Source organism: Poecilia reticulata, chromosome 21, assembly GCF_904066995.2.
Source record: "Poecilia reticulata chromosome 21, P_reticulata-male-v2, whole genome shotgun sequence".
Classification (NCBI taxonomy): Eukaryota; Metazoa; Chordata; class Actinopteri; order Cyprinodontiformes; family Poeciliidae; genus Poecilia; species Poecilia reticulata.
This window is the reverse complement of record NC_088850.1, coordinates 23,618,357-23,632,488: the sequence shown is the minus strand read 5'-3', so window position 1 is coordinate 23,632,488 and position 14,132 is coordinate 23,618,357. Positions and strand designations below refer to the sequence as shown.

At 39.4% G+C, this 14,132-nt stretch overlaps 1 protein-coding gene across 2 annotated transcripts; it reads right to left on the bottom strand.

Annotated features, from left to right (window-relative positions):
- Positions 1–466: 466 nt before the first annotated feature.
- cep85l (centrosomal protein 85L) lies at positions 467–13,298 on the bottom strand. Of its 2 annotated transcripts, none has more exons than XM_081602272.1 (13): positions 13,100–13,298; positions 9,599–9,757; positions 8,426–9,270; positions 6,675–6,760; positions 6,169–6,286; positions 5,931–6,098; positions 5,683–5,835; positions 4,937–5,091; positions 4,717–4,834; positions 4,593–4,643; positions 4,060–4,167; positions 2,029–2,197; positions 467–1,722 (listed from the first exon to the last, which is right to left on the bottom strand). In XM_081602272.1, exons 1-13 carry the CDS (start codon positions 13,146–13,148, stop codon positions 1,553–1,555), a joined length of 2,349 nt encoding a protein of 782 aa, XP_081458398.1. In that variant the 5' UTR covers positions 13,149–13,298; the 3' UTR covers positions 467–1,552. The 2 variants fall into 2 exon arrangements, with proteins under 2 accessions (XP_081458398.1, XP_081458399.1); XM_081602273.1 differs by having other exon boundaries at positions 4,937–5,088.
- Positions 13,299–14,132: the final 834 nt, after the last annotated feature.

The window sequence follows — 14,132 nt, the reverse complement described above, 5'->3', positions numbered from 1 at the left end:
ACAAGTTGATAACTCTTAATGTTCAGAAAGACCACAGGGGTCACTGAAATGACGTGAAACTGACTAAAGTAACAAATAGAAATGCGCTTAAAATTAACCGATGACTATTAGACCATACTTTTAAACTGCAGTTCAACTGAATTATTAAAAAAAATCTAATTACATTTGTCAAATTTAAAAATTCTAATGATTTAATGTTGGTGTAGAATGGTGCAGAACACTGATAAATACTGCATGTGTTTTTGGAAAACAACATGAATGTCTTTCAGTATTTTAATGTAACTTATTCTCTGAATACTGTCGGACTCTCCTCTGTGATGTTTTTAAACTTCTGACAGCCAGCACTGAGTTATTAAATGCAGTAGAACCAGACTGCTACACAGCTGTCTAAAGCTGCACAAGGTTTAAGAGCCATCAGTTGATCATGAAGTTATTTTATATCTGTTGTCTATTTTGTTTTCCTGCATGCCTTTAGCTTTAGTCACATCGATAGATCAGTCTGAAACGTCAGCTGTTCTGGAACGGTCCTGCTCATGTTTTCACCAAATCCAGGAAACTGAAGCTCATCATCCAGTTCTGAAGGCCTCACAGAATAATGATAAGATACTCGTTAGTTTTAGCTTCAAGATGCACCAAAATATAATTAAGATCTGCTTTATCAACCTTCCAGACCTCTCAGGTCTTCTGACTCAAGTCCTCTCATTCAGTTTCTACGCTCCTCTCATCTAGAACAAATGTCCAGAAGACAAAATAGCTGAAACACCAAGTTTCAGCTATTTCCTTTAACTTCTAGTCTAGATTACTACTTTTTATTACTTCTGTTTTCAGTGTAATGTTTTTGATGAGATGTGCTATATAAATAAACGACTTATTTCTGTTTTATTAATATTTGGGCTTTTCTTTTTTGATTGTTATTTTTTAATTCTATTTCATAGAAAAGCATTTTGAAGTTGGGGGAAAAAAAAGACAAACGGAAGCTAAAAACCCCTGAAAAAGGCACACACACAAAATTTCAGTAAATATTTTAATGTAAATTAAGATGTTTGATGGTTTATTTTATAAAAAACAGCTTAGTGAAGTGGGCCGTGTGGTGAGCAGCACCAAGACCGAGTCTGAGCCCAGATCGACCCACTGCTGTTACTAACCTGCAGCAGATCTTCCACAGTGAGCCATGCTCTGCAGCAGGAAGGACAGCACATCGCAAACTAAGTGTGGTTACAACATTACTGTCCATAGTATCAACAGGCACAAAGTTCTGCTTGAACTTTGAATTTATTCTGATATGACCTTATGTAATATCCTAATTTCCAAGCAAAGTTAGTGTCACCATCCTCAACATTTTATTATCAGCATAAAATCCTATTTGTCAGAGGAGTAGAGTGATGGACGGTGCTGCTCTGCTCGCATCCAGTGCTGAAGTGGATTAGAGGCAACAGTTGTTACAAAACTTCAAACATGTTCAAACCTTTCAGAGCTGTGACAGATAGGATTCATTTTCCAAACATCCTCGTTGTATAGTGTTAGAGATTCGATAAATGAAATGTTTAAGAATTCACTGCGTGGCACAGCCTGGAGCCACATACTGAGGACAGTATTCTGCTACAGTTCTCCTCAGATCATCTATTCCTCTCTTCAGCAGGCCGACTTGGAGCAGCTTAGAGCTCGGTTCCTCTTCTCCTTCAGCCAGCTGGTGCTCCTGTTCCTCTGCTGAGACGCTGAATGCTGGACGGACACAACAGAGTAGCAGAGGACATTTGGTCACCATCTCAGTAACACATCCATACCCTCTACATTCAGAGAAATAGAAAATACTGTTTGTTCATTTTACATGAATGAAATATGATTCAAACATGTCAACCATGTACTTCACTCTTCAACATTTCTTCCTTCCTTTCTACATAAACTGTCAAAAGCTCTGCTCACTGCTGTTCCTGCTCTCCTGCTGTATTTCTCTGGCATATATTAAGCTCTTACTCTGATTAACCATATGAAGATGTGACGTTGAAGTGTTTGTGTTTAGCGCATTACATTTCATTCCCAGAAGCAGAGAGAGGTTGGGCTCTTTTCCCTGCGCTCTTTGGGCCAGGATGCTGCAGAAACCTCGCAGGTCAAGCAGACACAAAGACATCTCTTTCAAAAGCTCGTCCACTTCTGACATGCTTCCTGCAGATGACAGATGCACCAACTTGTCTTTGTCCTGGTTAACAGAGAGAATAAAATGTTAATGTTTCAATGTGAGCATAACCGGGTCAATGACAACAGAGAACATGTTTGGCAGACTGCCACCCCCTGTACAGCAAAATAAATAAATACATAAAATCTGATTTATGAAACCATGACTACGCACAACAGAAATTTTCCTTGATAAATAACAGCTGAACCTAAAGGTTTGTGCAGAAGGTCCCACCTTAGATTTTGCCCAATCACATCCAACCACAAATGGTCGTTGCAAAGCATCTCATGAATGTCGGTGTTTAATGAGCCAGATGATAATCATATGACTTCATGATAACCACGCTGAAAAGAGGGAACTAAAAGCGACTTCCCCAGTGGAGAGTTCTCCTCTGCACTCTGGTGGTTTGCATAAAGAGTATTGGGAGCCACTGCCCCCTTCAGGTTACAGTGGAGTACTGCGCCTACCATCACCCACAGCGCCGGCCTGCAGGTTCTACCCTGACCTGCTTTGTGACTATAAAAAAGTCCAGGCTTGAGCCAGCAGGTCACTAAATTTATCACATGGCTTATACATAAATAGAATGTAAATGCTTTCTATTTACATACACAGCTTCATTGTCCATAGCAATATGGGTGCAGACAACTGCACTGATCACATTTGAAAAGAAAAACGGACATGGCTGCAAACTACCTTGTAATGTTGACCTGTTTACTTCCAGCAGCCAACTCTGACCTGATAACAGAACATCTGAGCTGAACAATAGAACTCAAGTAGTAATCAACAGCTCAGCCATTTTTTATAAAATAGATTGTTTATGAACAAAACAAAACAAAATCAGATAAGAGGAAATATAATTTAAAAAAAAAAAGAAAAATGATCTGATTTTATTTGTTTTAGTAAACTGCCCTTTACGGTGTAATCTGCCTCTCACCCAATGATCACTGAAACAGCAACTCTACAAGAAAAATGTTTAATGCAGAGTTTAATTACTTAAGGTTCAATTGTCCTAAATAAAAAAATACATATTTTCCCAATTATGAAACTATCAGGTTGTGCCACATTCCTGTTTCCTATTTTGCTGCATTAACTGTTTATCCATGGTGTATCATCAAATCAGTTATCCTGATCCACTGTTTGTTGGATATATTTGTGCTAATTTCTACTTTATAGAATAAGCACATCAGTTATCAGTTTAGTCTACACTGTACTGCATTCAGTCCCAGTGGATTCATTTGTAAAAGAATGATTCACCTTTTGACTTTGTCAGTTAGAAGGAGGAACCCCTCACTCTTAAGTATACCCATACTGAAGATCACGTTTCGATTCTGTCCTCCCTGAGCAGTAGACCAACAGTGGACAGTTGGTTTACCGTTCTCCCCGTCATTTATGGGAACTTAGGCAAGCGTGTGACTTTTTAGTCTTGGTTCTGAGTCTTTAGAAAAAATTAAGCTATTTTGTCTCAACAAACCCAGAATGCTGGCGGTGACCATGTGCATGTCCTGAGTGTGTAAACATGTCTTGGGAATCCACTTGAAAAAGGATTGAACAGTGTAGACTAGAGTATAGAGTTACAGCCTGAGCCAGACTCAGAACTCAGGCCGGGTCATGGCCCGGTCGGACTTGGGCTACTGTGGCATATTTTCAATAATATAACCAGCAGAGGTTAGTTGGCTCTGCCTCAGACACAATGTCTATGGGTTGGACTGGGTCAGGTTGGAATTTCTAGACTCTTTCTAAACTAAGTCAAGCAGCTTTGAAATGATTTTGAACATAAAACTTGTCTCTGTGGTTTGGCTTGTTTGACTACAAGCTAAGCTAAGCTAAAGTTTCTTACACTGACCAATACCCAAACGCAAAGAGTTTGACATTCCAGAGAGTGATACCTGTGAGAATGTTCCAAGCATGCTGACCAAGTTCTCCTCCTTTTGCAGAGAACAAGCCACTGGTGGATGAGCAGCATCTCTTTTTTTTAGCAGTCTTCCACTAGTGGCCTATCAAAAAAGAAAATACAAACAAATGAGAACTTTTGGGACAAATAAGCTGGATGTTCTGTTTCATACAGGAAGATCACCAAACCAACTAATTCTGCTGGTCTTTTGTAGTTGAAACGGTTATAAAATAGCATTCACATGAGCCCTTACAACATCTTAGAAACTCTATTTTAACGTAGAAATTCACTAATTCTGAACTGGGTTCACAGGACACACTATAAACCACAACCTCACTTCATAACATTCAAACTAAGACCTTGCTGGCTTGGCATCAGATTCCCCAGCAGACTTCTGAGGTTGAGAGAAATCCCAAACTTATCAGGTTTAGGGAAAAAGGGAGAGCTGTGGTATATCATAAAAACAGTCAGAATGTTATGAGTAATAGTAATAAATGAATCTAACATGCATATTTTAAATATCCCTACCATTAGTTGTGAAGTTAGTCTCTCAATTTCATCCTTCTGTATCCTTAATACCTGGGGAAGGTGGTGGATTAATATATTTTTGAATTTAGCGAAAGCGTTTCTATTCAGTTGTATGTGATGCTACCATGTTGCTGTTATCTTGCTGCTGCAGGAGCTGAGAATTTTCTCCCAAAAGGTTTTTTAGATCTTGCACCGGCAGCCTGGCCCCGTCATCCAGACACTGCTGCACTTTCTTACGCAACCTGTCCAATAAGAAAAAACAAACAAAAAACAACAATAAACAAAGTGAGACAGCAAGATAAGCAAATACAAAATAAAACAGGAACTATGATCTCACACCATACCTTTGTACAGATGTCATCATCTCATCCTCTGTCTTGGCCTGCATCTCAATCATGACATCTTTCTTCTTAATCAATGCACATCCATCCTCTATGCTCTTCTGTAACTGGAACACTGTATTCTCAAGATGCCTGTTTTTTTCCTCTAACTTCTCCTGCTGAGCATATAAACAGAGGTTAGTTACCTAAGGTTTATGTACTGGGAGTATGTGGATAGGAACCAATGTGTTGGTGCATGTCCACAGGGACTCATGAGCTTGGTGCACCATTATATACATGTACATGCTAAGAGGCAGCGTCAGTAAAGCTAGATATAAAGATCTACAAGAGTCTCTTTAAGTCTAAACATCTATATTTAGACATATTAAATATAGATGTTCTGGTAGGCAGCTGTGTGTTGTGGTTGCCATCTGACCTCAATAAATTCATTTATTGAGGTCAGATGAAGTCAAATTAGTTAGGTTTGATTGAGGTCAAACCTAACTAATTGACATTAGTTGTGCCAATTTACAACTAATGTCTCAAAGCACTTCTCTTATGAAGTAGCTCCAGATTGGCTGTGTGTGTGTGTGTGTGTGTGTGTGTGTGGGGGGGTGCGTGTGTGTGAACCAAGTTTTTATATCCTTAAGGGAACCCATTTCTGTGTGTGTTGTGGGGTTGTGGGGACCACCACTTCTTATGTGGACAAATTCTCATCCCCATGAGGGGAAATGCTGTTTGTGTGTGTGTGTGTGTGTGTATGTTTATACCTGTTTGGACTGGACTTGAACTTCATTTAATGTGGGGAGATCAGAGAGGTATTTTTCCAGTATCTCAATGCGTTGCTGTTTGTCTTGGTTCTGCTCACTCTCTCTCTGGTATTTCTTCTTCAGACTGGTAATGTAACGATCCCTTGTCTTCATCTGTTCACAAATTACATTGATAGATCAGTCAGGTTGCAGAGACAAACACAAGTCAAACTGAAAGTAAAAAAAAAGACATAAATTGTGAATCATACCTTCTCTTCCAGTTTTCTGATCTCCTCTGTATATTTTAGAGTGACCTGCTTAAAAAACAGGTTCAGATGGAGCACTTCAAGCTCGGCGGCTGCTAATTTCTTACTAAGTTCTTCATCACAACATTGCCTATCAGACTGCAGCTTGCAGGATGTTGTCATTGCTGACTCCTAAATAACAAGAATTGTTTGTGAGTTTTGTAATCACGTATCTAACTTTGAATTCTTCACCGTATCTCACCTCAGTATTTGGGATTATGGAGGTATGAAACTGTCCTCTCTGGCTGCCCAGGACCTGCTGGGCTCTGTGCTCGTTCTCTCTGATCCACACATGCAGCTGCATGATTTGTTGCTTTTGGCTGAAACACAAAATCATTTTGTTTCAGCAACAGATTATCATCAATGGTTCTGTTTTAATTGTAAAGTTTTAGATTACAATTTTTTGACAACATCATAACAATAATATAATAATAATAGTTATGCTTCACCAAGTTGGGGGAACAGGCCTGTTATAGACAGTACTGCAAGGAAATGTTAAAACTGAGCACTGAATGTACTGAAACAACACATAAGGTTTGTCAGTATTTATATATATATATATATATATATATATATATATATATATATATATATATATATATATATATATATATATATATATATATATATATATATAGGTAAAAATAAGGTGAAGTGCGTTAGATGAAAGCTGTGTGCCAGAGGAGACTTCAGTGGGTTCTGCATTACCTTTGTATCTCCAGTTCTCTTTCCCTCAGCAGTTTCTCCTTAACCTTCAGCAGAGTGTTAGCAGGAATGGAAGTTTCCATTAGCGTCTGTTAGCACACAAACATATGAAACATGTTGGTAGAGCGGTCAGCTACATTGTATCATGCTCAGAAAATTAACAAACACTATAAATAAAAAGATAACTTAATAAGAAAAAGCAGAAAAAAAGGATACATTAGAGGATTTTAGAGTTAGACATGTGGGAAAAAACACGGCATAATGCTCAATGTGTGTTGGGTCATATTTTTCCTTTATTCCAGTAGAGAATAATGTAGAAATTTTAACTGATGATTCTCAGTTAAAATTCAACATTTCCATTAACACAAATATAAATCACCAATAGAAGTCATCTAATTCTTTCAAATGCATTTTTGTAAAATATTCTGTTCTTAACCAACCAGTAAATGATTTTGCAGCAGAACGGTTCTTTTGACCAATAAACTTTCAGATTCCTGATTAACAGTTTCGCAACACCTGCTCGAAAGCCTACAGTGATGTCAGATGTTTTCAGTCCACTGATTGGATGGTCAGAGTGAATCTCTCACCCGGAAACTTTTGCTAGCAAAGCAATCTGCTATGGTCATACTAATATGTATTTTTATTTTATACAGAACGGATGATGAAGACAACTGATCTGGTCTCAGGGATAATAATAATAAAAAATCTATTTTCATGGTGGACTTTTTCTGAACAACTAGACATCATAATTACTCTAATTCAGCCATGAGGGCTACACTTACAGCCTCTTGGAGCACTGGAGTGCAAGGAGTATCAAGAATACAACAAAGAACAGGCCACAGAGAAGGACTTGATACAACAGAATATACAGCCATGTGTCAGTGAAATACAGGACTTGAAGTTCATCCAACTTGTTAGCTAATGATCTCATGTTGAAAGAAATGGTTTGAACGTCCTCCCTCTCTTTCTTCTTGGTTTCTGCTCTGCATTCACAAGACCTCCTTTTCAACTCCCCTGGGATTTCAAATTTCAGTTGTGCAGCTTTTCCAAACCACCCTGTTCTATGGCTACCCATCATAACAAAATAGCAAAGTATGAAAAGTACTGCCAAAAATCAATCCAACTACACACCATCTAAAACAAGAAGGAACTGTTGTCCAAAAAAGCGATTTCCCCCCTGAAAGGCATAAATGAAAGTTTGACAAAGGAAAGACCTCGATGAAAGTAACAGTAAATGAAAGTAACTACAACATGCAGCCACTTTGAGCAGCACAAACAATTAAATTTCCAAGGTCTTACTGAAGATCCAAGAGAATGTCCATTTGCATTCTCCCCAAAGACTAGAGAGCAGAGCAACCTTTGGATTCTTCACCTGAAAAAACACAGGACAGTCTGCACCGAGATCTACTACAGAGTCACATTTCACACATTATTAATGTCAAAGGGTAGAGAAATATAACATCACCACAATAGTTCAATAGAGCTGTGATTACATGCTACTTTTATGTTTCAGCATTGAAGCTGAACAGTCATAGAGAGGGAAAAAGTTGAGGAGAAGGCTCCAATTTAGCCTGCTTTGCTGGAGGGCCTAAAGATAAAGAAAAGTATGCTGGACATAACAGAGTGGTCAAACAGAAAGGCTTGCAAAAACTTGCAACAAATTAACAGAAACATATCACATCATTGTGACTTCCCAGGAGAGTCCATTTCTTACCATTTCTTTTATTACAGCAGTAACATAACTCTCCTCTTACCTGGTTAAGTCCCGATTCCTGATGAGACAACGTGAGGCCGTTTACGCCATAGTCTTCTGTCCCTGGTGAACTGGCCTGGCCAGGTTCATTTCCACTCTCCAGTTTGGGTCGGTACTCCATCTGCTCAGTCAGCCACATCTGGGTTCGAACAGCTGGCCGAATGGGCATGCCTCTGTCAGGGTTTTCAGCCACCGGCCAGTCACCCCAGCTGGATGAATGAAGACCACATATTTGCTGACCTTTCCCAGAATCTTTCGTCTCATGAAAACTGGAGCAGCTTAAGCTGTATTTAACTGGAGAAGAATGAGACGAGGAAGGGGACAGGTCTGTTTTCAAGTCAGTAGATCTATTACTGTGTTTGTAGCGATAGCTGGGCTCGGCACCAGGAGACCTCAGCAGAAAATTGCTGCAGTTCATAGTAGAAGACAATGGTAGGTAAAGGTTGATATTTGAATCCCGTCTTTTCTTTCTATAACCATGAAGTACACCTCTATCCAGCGAGCCCTCAGCACCTGGGCTGTAACAGTAACTGGATGTCTTTGTCGAACTCTTATCAACCCCTGATGACAGCTTGGTAAAAGAGGATGACCTTCTGATGGGCTGATGCACTTTCATGTCCAAACTGCTTGGTGCTTCTACAGAAGATGTGGCTTGCTTACTAATGTGGCGAGACATATTCCAGCAGCCGGGGCTGTGGGAAGGAGAAGCCATTTTTAAAAGGATTCTTGGTGAGGACGAGGCAGATGACATGGCAAGAGCTGAAGGGACGCCATCCTCTTCCTGGTTTAAGTTATGCTGTGACAGAAGAAGGGAAGACAGAGGAGTTGCACTGGAACAGGAGTCATCTGTAGACACAAAAAAACATAACGTTTTTTTTTTTACCAAAAAAACTTGAATTAGATGACAAGTTGAAGAACGTTAATATAAATGTGTAGTGAGCATGACGATATAAAAAACCTTGAGCTGTTAACAATGTGCATTGCAAGCTCTGATATTGAGTTAGGTCGAGGAAAAGATTACCCTCTGACAGATTAGGTTTTTAAAACTGCATTTGTGATCCTGCTGTTACAAACATGAAGAAGAATTTGCATGAAAAAAGTTATACTCCTATGTTCAAACCCTAAGGTATTAGCTTAAAGTCTCTTACTGCTTTTACATCTGTGAAAATCCTACCTTCCAAACTGTCAGAGCAGTAGGTACCGATTCCTGTGTCACCGCTGTCAGACACAGAGCTTTGTCGTCGTCCATCACAGATCCTGCCTCCAGAGTAAGGCAGATTGCTGTGCCAGTTTGATTCATGTCCTGGAAACCATCCAGAGCCACAACTAGGCCCTGAAAATTCAAACCAAAAAGGTCAGAGATTCACACACATATAATGGTGGGCTAACTTAAAATGGGCTATACATTATGTGATGTCCAGACTGTACAAATAATAGTTTGTTAAATACAACTTGCATTTATGCTGTCATAAAAATATGTCTCTGCCATGGGTTGACATGCTTATTCAACCCATAAAAATGGGTTGAATAAGCATTATAAGCAATTATTGTTATTTCGTTAAATAAGAAGATTTTCTGTAGAGTTGCATGGTGGAATGTTGAGTTCTTCTGGTGAATACAGAGGTTTTCCCTGGGTTCTCCAGCTTCATTCAGAAACAACATTAAAAGCTAACTGGTCACTGTGCATTAGTGGAAAGAGACCAAAGTTTCAAGTTCCTGGAAGTACAGATCACTGAATACCTGACCTTGAAGTAACACATTAGACCCTTAAACACTACAAGATCCTCAGGAAGCTACTGAATAGTTTCTACTGGTGCAGTACTGAAAGCTTTCTTACTGTTGTACTGTGTGGTACTATCTCTGACTGCACTGCTGCAGAAAACAAGGACACCAAACATGCTGGTAGTAGACCTGACATAACAAATTTTGCTGGATGATAAATTGTCCCAGAAGTTATTGTGATAAACAATAATATTGCTATTTTGAGACCATTTTCAAGTTTATGGTAATAATGCAAGAACATATTCTCAGAGATCATCCATCCATTTTCTTACACCCTTGTCCCTAGTGGGGCCGGGAGGGTTGCTGGTGCCTCTCCAGCTAATGTTCCGTGCGAGAGGTGGGTTCACCCTGGACAGGTCACCAGTCTGTCGTAGGGCAACAGAGACACACAGCCATGCACACACACTCACACCTAGGGGCAATTTGGAGAGGCCAATTAACCTGACAGTCATGTTTTTGGACTGTGGGAGGAAACCAGAGTACCCAGAGAAAACCCACCATGCACAGGGAGAACATGCAAACTCCATGCAGAAAGACCGGGGCCAGGAATCGAACCCAGAACCTTCTTGCTGCAAGGCAACAGCTCTACCAACTGCGCCACTGTGCAGCCCTCTCAGAGATCAATAGACATTTTAAATATCCAAAATAAATAAAACAAGAGAAACAACAAATAAAATGAATCATGAAGTCTCTGTAAAAAAAATAAAAATAGATGTCCCTGCAAAAAAGGGCTACTTGAGGCTAATGCACCAGACTGAAGATGTTTGTCATCCAGTTATTGGTAGAAAGAGTTTACTTAACATGTTAGATTAGATGATTTTTATAATAATAGGCTATTAAGTAGACCAGTTAAAAATAAATCCCACTTCGGCCCTGGTGCTGCATCAACTGGAAGAGTTGCTAGAAAAAACATATTGATGTACTTATGGGACAAGTTTATCTTTAAGGATGAGAAAGGAAAACAGCTTTAGCTGCAGAGTAAACATAGTTTGGTTTATGTTCAACACTATGACCATGTAAACATTATGAATAATGTTTTAGCAACAAAAGCAAATAATAGTTTTATGGGGTATTATTTACTCGATAGAACTGGTGATGATGCCAGTTTTATCTGGCTGAAACTGAAAACAGAGGGTCAGGAGCTTAGTTCAGAGAGAGTAACCTCCTTAAAATAACTGATCATGTAGGAGGGCCAGCAGGTTTGTTGGACAGAGGATGGATAAAGATTAAAACCAGTGGAGGTTTCTGATATAGGCGACATGGACAACAACCCAGGGCGGCATTTTGTGTGTGTGTGGGTTTCTTCCTATCACTGTCACTCATTCTGTGCCAATGACTAGCCTGGCATTTCTGTTTCAAATATATTTTATTGAGATAAAAGATTCAGAAATGACAATTTTTTTTTTACATTATTTTACAAATACATCTAAAAAAAGTGTTTTTAGATGCATCTGTAGAGCAGAATTCAAACTTTGAGTGCCTAAGGCGGATATCATCATGTTTTATAGAATCCACACATAATGTAAAATAAGTCTGTTCAGGAGATGAAGTTCGCCTCATGTCAGAGAGCCAGAGCTCACCCCTTCATCATTTCATGAAAACAACACAGGTTTCACAAATCAAAACAAATATTTTTGTAATCGTTTAATGATATAAAACAAACCACTTCAAATCTGACCATCCCAAGTGTTTTAGATTTCGCATTTAAACGGATTAAAGGTCCTAAACAAATGCAGCGGAATAGCTCTTCAGTCAAGGGCCGAATCGGAAGCAGTAAGTCGGATGCTAACTTCATCGTCGTCCTTAAATCCCAGCAACAGGTGTTATGCCCAGAAAAGCCCCCCTGCCCAAATTTGCATCCCCTGTCGCGGGAGCGCGCATCGCTCTAAGCTCTCGCATATTGACGAGGAAACGGATAAAAATATGACCGAAGTTGACCCCTGTGCCAACTTTGAGAAATAAAGAGATAAAAGTAAAATAACTATTTCTACATAATGAGAGTAGCTCCAAGAACTGCTGTTATAAGTTTTAAATCAATTGGATAATATTTGAGGGGAATAGATATGGGATGCATATTTTGGCAGGCTGGAAATCCATATTGTCCAAAAATGCATCCCTGTGCTAATTTAAAGAATTCAAGAGTTAATAGTGAAATATTTTTTTCTACATAATCTGAGTAGTTCCAAGAACTGCTGGTACATGTTTTATATCGATAGGATAATATTTGTGGGGAATAAAGAAGGGATGCATATTGTGGCAGGCTCAAAATCTATATTGCCAAAACATGCATCCCTGTGCTAATTGGGGGAAATAAAGAGTTGAAATGATTTAATCTCTTCTACGTAATTACACTTGTTCTCTGAGCTAATGCTATAAGTTTCATATCAACAAGACGGATGCCAATATTTTCAGGCTCATAAATTAAGTTGCATTTCCTCCTACATTAACAGACTAGAAGTGAAGCATGATATAAAATGTTCTACATAATGGGTCTCTGTTGTAATGCTTTTGAGCTATTATGATATCAAAAGACAAAGCAGAGAATTTCAAACCATTTGCGGAGAACGTTTACAACAGACACGGACTGAAAAAAAGTTCGACTCATATGTGTCAATAAAAGTGTAAAAACCGTATTTATTTCAAATAATTTGCGAAATAAAACCCACCGTATTAGGGATTACATGGTTAGGAAACGTGATAATGTTACAAATATCTTAAAAATTTCCTCTTCGGTCATATTTTTATCCGTTTCCTCGTCAATATGCGAGAGCTTAGAGCGATGCGCGCTCCCGCGACGGGATGCAAATTTGGGCAGGGGGCTTTTCTGGGCATAACACCGGGCTCTTCTGTTGGTAGCATGCATCAATACAGTACATGCTTACAAGCCTCTCACCTGCTTTATTAGCTTCAAATCCGGCTTTAAAGTCGCTTCTGTCCCACATTGTGTTTGATGTCGGGCAGCATGAAACCCGAAATCCGATCAGAAGACAAAAGAGAAATTACAGCTTCCGGAAAAAAACATGAATACCGACTCAAACATGACTTCTTGTAGAACAAATAAAACCATCGTCTGGATTGTTCTTTAAGAAGTAATATATCAAAAAAACAACCTCCTGTTTTTGTGTTGGTCTGCAGCTTTTTAGCTGAACGTCCTCTACAAACCGTAGGCATGAAACTCCTCCTTCTCCTCGGCAGCTAGCACCAGCCTCTGCACGGAACACCTTCCCCCAATTAACTCCTAAGGGTTGTTTCACAAAAATTGCATTACAAATCCCAAGATAAAAGACAAAGCCAGGTTTGGCATAACGCTGTCTGTCATCATCCTGGCTGTATCCAGACCAAACCAGGTTCAGAAGGGCTCACTACAGCCAGGCTTTCATCCAGGTGAATGCGCGTCCACAGATTTCTCCAGCAGACCATGAGATCGATCACAGATTCCCTGATGCTACGCTACATATATGGCGTACGTCATATCTCACACCAAACTAACAACGTCTTTTTATTGAGGATCAGTGGCGGTTTCCGACATGGGCAATGGCTCAGGGCAGCATTCTGAGGGGGCGGCAGAATGCTTTGGGGGGATCCCTCGCCCTCAGAAAAACGGGCTTAAATCTAACATGTTCTTCCAGAAATGTTGCAGTCCTCCGCCACAACTCGCACCTTGGTGACTGAAGCTGGTCTCGCCCAGGTTAAGTCAGAATTCTGACAAAAACGTCAGGATTACTTTCTTCAGTGGCCTAATCCTCTTAATTATTATACAGTTTTTAAAAGACAAAAAACTAAAGTTGCACTTGTGATAACTGGGAAGGATGAAATAATAGATTATGTTACATTAGAATGTCAAAAATATTAAGAAAAGAGCATAGATTTTTAAAGACAACTAAACTGTTTAATATAATTTGATTTTATACACACACACACACACA

Coding starts and splice junctions, on each gene's coding strand:
- cep85l (XM_081602272.1), bottom strand. CDS start 13,148: ATGTGGGACAGAAGCGACTTTAAAGCCGGATTTGAAGCTAATAAAGCA. Junction 6,099..6,168: donor CCATAATCCCAAATACTGAG/GTGAGATACGGT, acceptor CTTGTTATTTAG/GAGTCAGCAATGACAACATC. Junction 5,092..5,682: donor TTCAAGTCCAGTCCAAACAG/GTATAAACATAC, acceptor TTATATGCTCAG/CAGGAGAAGTTAGAGGAAAA.